This window comes from Mustelus asterias, chromosome 15 (assembly GCF_964213995.1).
Source record: "Mustelus asterias chromosome 15, sMusAst1.hap1.1, whole genome shotgun sequence".
In the NCBI taxonomy this organism is placed as follows: Eukaryota; Metazoa; Chordata; class Chondrichthyes; order Carcharhiniformes; family Triakidae; genus Mustelus; species Mustelus asterias.
This window is the reverse complement of record NC_135815.1, coordinates 79,764,842-79,774,563: the sequence shown is the minus strand read 5'-3', so window position 1 is coordinate 79,774,563 and position 9,722 is coordinate 79,764,842. Positions and strand designations below refer to the sequence as shown.

Genomic DNA, 9,722 nt, shown 5'->3' with positions numbered 1-9,722 from the left:
CGCTATAGACTATGCACAGAGCTATAGAATATAATAAATTACATTAATGGGTTTTCTATTCATGATGAGTCACAATATTAAAACATGCATTATGTCAGTGGGCTCTAACACTGCGCCCAGTGAAGCGCAGAGTAAAGACCAGGCGCATGCGCGGAGCAGGTCTGAAGTTGGTTGGGCGCGCATGCTCGCCCCTCGGGTGCGGGCGCGCACGCGCGATCGGGTTCCGGCGGGGCTGACACTTGGGAGCGATGGCAGCGGCGGGAGTGATGGCGGTTGCTGGGGTCGGTAGGTGATTAAAGCGGCTGGAGGTGTTTTCACTGAATGAGTTCCGGTTGGAAAGATGGTTTGACGATGTTTGCTGGGCAGCTCTCCGGGTTTCTCCCGCCGGTTTCATTCCCCTCACAAAGTGTCCCATAAATACATGCGTGTAACCTCGACCCCTATCCCCGACCCAACCCTCACTCCCGGCCCCAGACCCCCACCCGGGCCCCCCATCCTCCACCCCGGGCCCCCATCCCAACCCCTATCTTCACCCCCACTCCAGTCCCCGCCCCCACCCCCCGGTCCCGACCCCACCTCTAAAGCTTTCTGATAACGCTTTATTCAGAATTAAATTGCCGGGGGAAGGGGTGTTTTGCATCGCTTGTGTCAATCTCAGTCCTGATCGGTTTGGTTGGTAAAGTGTGCTGTGTTCCGCAGCTAACAGCCAGCCACTTCTGTAACTTAAGCAGCCAACTGTAGAGCTCTCCATGTGAATGTTGGCTCTCAGACTCCAAATAACTCTTCAATAACCAGGAGTTCGAGATACTTTTCACTGTCGCTTTACTTTTTAGGATGCAGTAACACTGTTGAATTGTCCAAATTTGCGATTTCAACTGCGGAGATACTCTGGAGGGTATACATACATTCAATTCAACTCGTGTAACATTTCAATGCATCTTCAATTCAGTTTTAATGAAAAGGAAACAGTTGACAACCATACAGAGTTTACAAGTTATCCCCATTGCTGCTGTTCAATTAAAATACCTATTATGAGGTTAACTATAAATCCTATCCTCGCCTTGCATATTTTTCACGTTTCAAGCTGCCTCCCACTCACTAGATATTGCCTCTTGAAGAGTTTTGTATTAACTACTCACATTAATTGCCTGAATTCCACATTGTGTCATTTATTATTATAGCCCAATGACATAATGCACGTTTTAATATTGTTATGCATTCTGTGACTCATCATGAATAGTGGTACAGTGGTTAGCACTGCTGCCTCAGTGTCAGAGACCCAGGTTCAATTCCAGCCTTGGGTGGCTGAGTGTATGGAGTTTGCACATTCTCCCCATGTCTGCATGGGTTTCTTCCGGGTGTTCTGGTTTCCTCCCACACTCCAAAGATGTGCGGGTTAGGTTGATTGGCCATGCTAAATTGCCCCTTAGTGTCCCAAGATGTGTAGGTTAGGGGGATTAGTGGGGTAAATATGTGAGGTTATGGGGATAGGGGCTGCGTGGGATTGTTGTTGGTGGAGGTTTCATGGCCTCCTTCTGCACTGTTGGGATTCTATCTATGATTCTATAATTTATTCTGTGCCATGGCTTTGTGCATAATCTGTCTTTGCCACCATTATGTCAGCCTTTCCTTTGTTGTAATAAGAGTGTGTCAGAGGTTGTGGGCTGTAAATTAGAGGTTGTAGTCCCACTCCATAGACTTGAACATGTAATCTAAACTGATACTCCATCCAATACAGGAGTGAGGGAGTGCTGTACTGTCAATTGTTATTTTTCACATGACATATTAAACCTAGTAACCGTTTCCCCTCATAGATGGACATAAATGCTTCTATAAAGAAGAACAGTGGATTAATCCCTATTGTTTTGGTCAATATTGATCCCTCAAATAACATCACTCAAGCATCATTTGCAATTTCCCTTTGGGAAAACATGTCATCCAAAAATTGGCACCTCTTACAGTGCTTCAATACTTCACCAGAGTGTCAACTTCGATTGTATGCTCAGGCTGTTGGAATGAAACTTGAAACCACCACTCGGAGGTGCGTGTGCTATCAATAGCCAAGCTGGTAATCATAGAATCCGTACAGTGCAGAAGGAGGCCATTCAACCCATCGAGTCTGCACTGACAACAATCCCACCCAGGCCCTATCCCCATAACCCCACATATTTACTCTGCTAATCCCTGTAGCCTACGCATCCCGGGACAGTAAGGGGCAATTTAGCATGGCCAATGCATCTTTGGACTGTGGGAGGAAACCCATGCAGACACGGGGAGAATGTGCAAACTCCACACAGACAGTGACCCGAGGCGGGAATTGAACCCGAGTCCCTGGAGCTATGAGGCAGCAGTGCTAACCACTGTGCCACCGTGCCGCCCATGTAATGTTAATCTTCAGGTTGTCAGTTGTTTAAAACATGCCTTGGACACCAGCCGGACATTTTAAATAGATTGTCAATTCCCCAAAATTCCAATCAGAAAACCAAGAAGTTGATTACTTCCACTCTCAACTATTTGGCCAGTATTGAATGCAGTTTTGCCTGAGCAGGACCAAGTCTTTTTTTTTTGTTCTTTATTCATTCTTGTGACGTGGATGTTTCTTGCAAGGTTGGAGTTAATTGCCCATCCCAAATTTCCCTTGCGCAATTCAGTGATGTGGCACGCTATTTTAAGAGTAAACCAATTGAAGCAGGACTGGTGTCACATATAGGCCAGACCAGGTAAAGGTGCAGATTCTGATACCTACACGTTTTTTAGCCGGTTGCACTGTTTTGCCTCCACACTGCAGCATATAATTCCATGGCTCAATTTGTCGTGCACATTACTTGTGTGATCCAGCACTGACTGCCTGAAATTATTGCTTTTTTTAATCTTACAAGTTGTGTTATCTTTAGGTTTTACCTTTTATCCCCTTGATGAAAAGTTTTGCAAAGCTGCGCAATAACTGGCTAGTTAAAGAAAAAGAGAAATTCCACTTTCTAAGAAATAAGTCTTTCTTATTATACAAATATATATTCAAAATTGGTTAATTGTTTAAACTGACTTTTATTACAGATTCCATAGTGGCTTGTGCATAATTTGCATGAATCTACAGCAAAGAAAATATGTATTTAACTTTTGGGAACCATGAAGGTACCAAAAGTTGCATATGTGTTTGTCCTTTTCATATGCCTATTCGTATACTTGTATCTAAAGAAACCTTTTCAAAATATACAAAATGGACTTGGATTCACAATGCAGGCTGCATTCAAACAACCTACCCCTCAAGACTTTTATGGAATTATGTTTGATGCTGGCAGTACTGGGACACGCATCCATGTCTTCAAGTTTACCAAGATGCCAAGCGGTAGGTCTTCATTTCCAGTTATTTTGAAAAGTGGCGAAAATGCAGCATTGATACTGAGAAGTACAATCCCTCCTTATAATACTTCCTACTGCAATCAGCAACTGCAGTTTATAGTAATAATGCTACTTGTCTGCATAGTCTTGTCACTTAGATCAATAACTTTGCAAAGATTCAAATTATAGTATTTTAAAGGGATGTGCAGGAACAGAGACCTGTGGATTCATATTGTTATGATCTCCATAGGGACCGATAACCTTTAAAGAGAAATTCAAACTTCAAGTTAACAATACGCAGAATAACATCAGGATTTCATGTTTTAAAAGCTTTACTGTATCAAATGATTTAAAACACCATTGACTAAACACTTTTCTTTTGTGTGCAACTTATACTTCAGACTTTTGTTTTACTTATCTCACACTTCTCCACAGAATTACAGTTTCTTTGCAAACAGTTCACGATTGTTCCTAGCTTCCAGTGAGTTGCTTTCTTTTTCTTTCCCAACCAGGTAACACCTAACCCCAGAACTACTACTCACTGTGAGAGGTACACTGCAGACTTCTTCATGTGGCTAAAGCTAGGCATGTCATCCAGCCCCGTTTAACCCTTTACAAACTCAGTTTTCAATCTGAGTGCAAGCCCCCATCCGCGTTCTGGATGGTGAACAATAGAGTCAGCATTTTCTCTTCTTTGGGTGCAGCCTGATTGGTTCTGTCACTTGCTCTCTACTTCTCAGTTGGCTTCGGATTGCATAAGACAAAACTGCAACTGTCTGATATTCATGGGAAGCCTGCAACCTGGTCTCAAAATGGTTTCCTCTACCCTTTTCCCCATGGCAAACAGAAACACATTAGCTTTGCAGCTAAGTAGAATGTTAATTAGCTATCCTTGATCCCAACTTTCTTTCATCTGAGAAGTAAAGTAATAGTTTACAGCAAAACTGTTTACAACTTTAATATCCATAATTCCTTTCTGACTTTGCGAGATCCAGAGTCTATTTATTGTGAGCTTAAAAATTGCTGTAATTGTTCCCAAGCATAGAATACCCTCTATTTTCTCATCAATTTCTTCACATCCTTCCTCAATATTGAGCCCAGAACTCAATGCAGTGCTTCAGATAAGGTCTAACCAGTGCCTTGTACCAGTTCATCGTGACCTCATTATTGTACTCAGTGCCGCAATTAATAAAACCTGGATACCATATGCTTTATTAACTGCTCTCTCAACATACCCTGCCACCTTCAAAGACTTCTGTACTTATGTATTAAATATGGTGGTGGGGAATCTTCTGGAAGTAATTTGGGACAAAATTAATAGTGACGTGGATACATGTGGTTTAACTAAGGAAAGCCAACAGGGATTTGTTCAGGGAAAATCATGTTTAAGCTAACTTGCTGGAGCTTTTAAAAGAGATAGCAGAGAGGTTGATGAGGTGCTGTTGATGTGGACTTCCACGAGGCAGTTGATACACTGCCACACAACAGACTTGAGAACAAAGATGTGGCTCATGGAATGAAAGGGACAATAGCAACATGGAAACAAAACTAATTGAATGACAGGAAACAGAGAGTAGTGGTTAATGGATGTTTGTAAGGAACATAGGAGCAGCAGTAGGATATTCAGCTCATCAAGACTGCTCCGCCATTCAGTATAATCATGGCTAATTATCCACTTCAATGCATTTTCCCCACACTATCCCCGTATCCCTTTATGTCATTGGTGTTTAGAAATCTGTCAATCTCTACTTTAAACAAACTCTGTGACTGAGCTCCCATAGCCCTCGGGTAGAGAATTTCAAAGATTCACAACTTGCATGTTCTCCCCATGTCTGCGTGGGTTTCCTTTGAGTGTTCTGGTTTCCTCTCACAATCTGAAAGACGTGCTAGTTAAGTGCATTGGCCATGCTAAATTCTCCCTCAGTGTACCCGAACAGGCGCCAAAGTGTGGCGACTAGGGGATTTTCGCAGTTACTTCATTGCCATGTTAATGTAAGCCTATTTGTGGCACTAATAAATAAACTAAACCAAACTTCCTGAGGAAAAAACAATTCTTCTCATCTCAGTCCTAAGTGGCTTCCCTTTTATATTGAAATTATGTCCTCTGGTTCTGGACTCCCCAACCAGGGGAAACATTTTACCTACATCTACTCTGTCTATCCTTCAAATATTTTGTAGGTTTCAGTGAGTTCACCTCTCATTCTTTGAAACTCTGGTTAACTTTCATTGCACTCCCTCTGCAGCAATAATATCCTTCCAATGGGAAGGGAACCAAAACTGCACATTATATTCCAGGCGTGGCCTAACCAAAGTTCTATACAATTGAAGCAGGCCTTTGTTACTCCTGTACTCAAATCCTCTTGCGACAAAGGTTAGTATACCGTCTGCCGCCTTAATTCCTTGCTGCATCTGCATGTTAACTTTCAGTGATTTATTGACCAGGAAAACCAAGGTCCCTTTGTACACCTGCACTTTCCAATCTCTTGCCATTCAAGAAATATTCTGCACATCCGTTCCTCCTATCAAAGTGGATAACCTCGTAATTTTCCACATTATATTCCAGCTGCCATGTTCGTGCCCACTCACTGTCATTCTAAATTCTCTTGAAGTCACTTCGCGTTTTCCTCACAATACACATTCCCATCTAGTGTTGTGTCATCCGTGAACTTGGAAATATTGCATTTGGCCCCTACATCCATTTCATTCATATATATTGTGAATAGCTGGGGCCCCAAGTACTGATGCTTGCGATACCCAACTACTCACAGCCTGTCAATGTGAGAATGGCAGAAAATGTCATCGATGTATCTAGTGTATAGCATCGGTTTAAGGTCCCGTGCGGTGAAGAAGTCTTGTTCGAACCTGTGCTGTCATCTCCACATCACACAATGTGAGAATGACCTGTTTATTCCAACTCTTTGCTTCTTGCCTGTTTGCCAATCCTTAATCCATACCAGTACATTACCTTTTATCTCGTGCTTTAATTTTGCTAACTGACTTCCTGTGGGGAACTTTATCCAAAGTCTTCTGAAAATCCAAGTGTACTATGTCCTCCCTTTCTATCAATTCTGTTAGTAACATCCTCAAAAAACTCCCAACAGGTTTGTCAAACGTGATTGTCCATTCATAAATCCATATTGACTGTGCCAGTCAGACCATTATTATTTTGAGCTGGAGGAAGGTTTGTAGTGGAGTTCCCCAGATTGTCAATGTTGGGATCCTTGCTCTTCCTAATATTTAGGAAGACTTAGACCTTGGGCACAATTTCAAAAGATGTGTATGATATTAAAATTGACAGTACTGTGACCTATGATAAGGATAATGTAGAACTTGAAAAGAACATAGACAAGTAGTGGGATGGGTAGATCAGTAGCAGATGAAGTTCAGTGCAGAGAAATCTGAAGTGATTCATTTTGGGAGGAAGAACAAGGAGACACAATATAAAAGGATATAACTCTAAAAGGGGTTCAGGAGCAGAGTGCCTGGGTGTATATGGTATATGTGCATATGTCATCGAAGATGGCAGGACAGTTTGAGAGTATGGTTAATAAAGCATACAGCATTCCAGTCTTCATTAAAGGGGCACAGAATACAAGAGCAAGAAGGTTATGCTGAACTTGTCAAGGATGTTAGTTTGGCTCAGCTGGAGCACTGTGTCTGGTTCCAGGGTTACATTTTAGGAAAGATTTCAAGGCATTAGAGACAGTGTAGAAGAGAGTCACGGAAATGGTTCCAAGGATGAGGAACTAGATTGGAGAAGTTGGGACTGTTTTAGAGAAGAGAAGGCTGAGAGGAGATTGGATGAAGATATTAAAAATCATGAAGGATCTGGATGGAGTAGGTAGGGATAAACTGTTCCCACTCATGAAAGGATCAAGAACGAGAAGGCACAGATTTAAAGTAATTGACAAAAGAAACAAAAGTGACATGAGAGTACGTTTTTTTCACACATGCAAGTGGTTGGATTCGGGACTGCACTGCCGAGGTGTGCATTGGAGACAGGTTCAATCAATGCATTCAGAAGAGGATTACACTATTATCTGAAAAGGAAGAATGTGCAGGATTACTGGAAGAAGACCAGGGTCTGGTACTAGGTGAATTGTTCATTTGAAGAGCAGGTGCAGAAATGATGGGCAGAATGACCTCTAGCACTTCAACAATCCTGTGATCATTAGTCCAGTCCTCTGGAATACTAACCCCCCAAGTAACATAACCACTAACCTACCATGCACAGTTGGAGGGGCCACCTTTGAGACAGTAAACCAAGGTCCCTCTGCCCTTTCAGATGGATGCAAGAGACTCCATTACACTACTTCAAAGAAGAGCAATGGAGTTGTCCCTGTTGTTTATTTACTGCTGATCCTTTTTTTGCCAGCATTTGACAGCCTAATTTTCATCATATAAATTTAGAACATAATGTTTTTTAAAGCTTTCCAGCATCTATCATACACAGCACCTGGCTTTAAATGTGTTTCCTATTATGCAAATTAAATACATTTACTACCTAGATCTGTAAACTGTAAAATCAACTCAATATTCTTGGGTCTTATGTCAGATGAAACAATTGTTATTATATTTTGCTGCATGCTCACCTAATTGAGATGAATCTCAGTTCAGAGAAGTCCAATCATTTAATTTTCTATATTTGTGATTCTTTTCAGCAGAATCTCCTAAACTTGCACATGAGACTTTCAAAGCCTTGAAGCCAGGATTGTCGGCATATTCTGATGAACCTCATTTGGTATTACTTTCTCTTACTTTCTTTTTCTTACCAGTGAATAAAATGTTACCAGTAACTCAGCTTGTGACGTAAAAATGGGAAATGCTATAACCATTCAGCACCTATGGAGAGAGAAGCAGAATCAGTCTTTCAGGTTGATGACCTTTCCTTAGAATCAGAGGATGTTAGATATGGACAGTTTGTTGCAAGGCGAAAGGAGATGGCAACAGAAAAGATCTAACTAGTTGCAGCAGAATCGTGGAGGGTGGTGTAAAATGGAAAAGAAGGTTTGCATGTTCCATGGTAATTCACTTTGGTAGGAATAACAGATGTGTTGAGTATAGGGCTAACGGGAGGACTTTGAATAGTGTGGAGGAGCAGAGGGATCTAGGTGTATGTGTGCATAGATCCCTGAAAGTTGGGAATCAAGTAGATAAGGTTGTTAAGAAGGCATATGGTGTCTTGGCGTTTATTGGTAGGGGGATTGAATTTAGGAGTCGTAGCGTTATGTTGCAACTGTACACAACTCTGGTGCGGCCGCACTTGGAGTACTGTGTGCAGTTCTGGTCCCCACATTACAGGAAGGATGTGGAGGCTTTGGAGAGGGTGCAGAGGAGGTTTACCAGGATGTTGCCTGGTATGGAGGGGAGATCCTATGAGGAGAGGCTGAGGGATTTGGGATTGTTTTCGCTGGAAAGGCGGCGGCTAAGAGGGGATCTTATTGAAACATATAAGATGATTAGAGGTTTAGATAGGGTGGATAGTGATAGCCTTTTTCCTCTGATGGAGAAATCCAGCACGAGGGGGCATGGCTTTAAATTGAGGGGGGGTAGTTATAGAACCGATGTCAGGGGTAGGTTCTTTACCCAGAGGGTGGTGAGGGATTGGAATGCCCTGCCAGCATCAGTTGTAAATGCGCCTAGTTTGGGGGCGTTTAAGAGATCCGTAGATAGGTTCATGGACGAAAAGAAATTGGTTTAGGTTGGAGGGTCACAGTTTGTTTTTTTTAACTGGTCGGTGCAACATCGTGGGCCGAAGGGCCTGTTCTGCGCTGTAATGTTCTATGTTCTATGTTCTATGAATGATGCAGAAGGAAATCAAGTAAATCCCAAACATATTGAACACCCAATCCTAAGCACAAGCTTAAGTCTCTGCCATACCCAGAGGAACTGGTGCAATATCCTTAATTACCATGTGTTCACTCCCTGTTAAGACTGGAAGGCTGTAACATGTCTAATAGAAAAGTGAGGTGATGTTCCTTGAGGTTCTGTTGAATTTGGTGGTTGAAACAGTATAGGAAGCCAAAGACAGACAGATTGGAGTGGAAGTGGGTTGGAGAATTAAGTTGGCCAGTACCAGAAGCACAGTTGCATTTGCAGACAGAATTGAGGAAGTTAGCAAAATAATGAGTTTAGTGCTGTACAGTAATGGAAAAATGCAAAGTAATGTTCAGATTGTGATGTTTCTCTTCAATTAAACTATCAACCTGAAGATTATAGGATGAACAGCAGCAAGAATTTCGAGATTTTGGGGTAACTTGTTACAAGGCAGTAGAAAAAATTTTGAATTTAATGCATCTTGATTTAAAGAGTTGAGCTTAAGGAGGAAGCTTGCGTTCATTATAGAGCCTTTAAAGTAGTAAGTAATATGTCCTCGGGTGCTT

General features: G+C 42.0%; 1 protein-coding gene across 13 annotated transcripts in view; it reads left to right on the top strand.

Moving 5' to 3' along the window:
- Positions 1–200: 200 nt before the first annotated feature.
- The window catches only part of entpd6 (ectonucleoside triphosphate diphosphohydrolase 6), a 72,044-nt gene continuing 62,522 nt past the window's right edge, over positions 201–9,722 (top strand). The window contains exons 1-4 of one of the 13 annotated variants that reach the window (XM_078230221.1): positions 223–285; positions 3,055–3,346; positions 5,635–5,710; positions 8,001–8,080. In XM_078230221.1, the coding sequence (XP_078086347.1) occupies positions 3,218–3,346; positions 5,635–5,710; positions 8,001–8,080 (285 nt within the window). In that variant the 5' untranslated portion in view covers positions 223–285; positions 3,055–3,217. Of the gene's footprint in view, positions 309–3,054; positions 3,347–5,582; positions 5,711–8,000; positions 8,081–9,722 lie in introns of all 13 variants that reach the window. The other 12 variants (XM_078230218.1, XM_078230216.1, XM_078230217.1 and 9 more) reach the window with 12 other exon arrangements.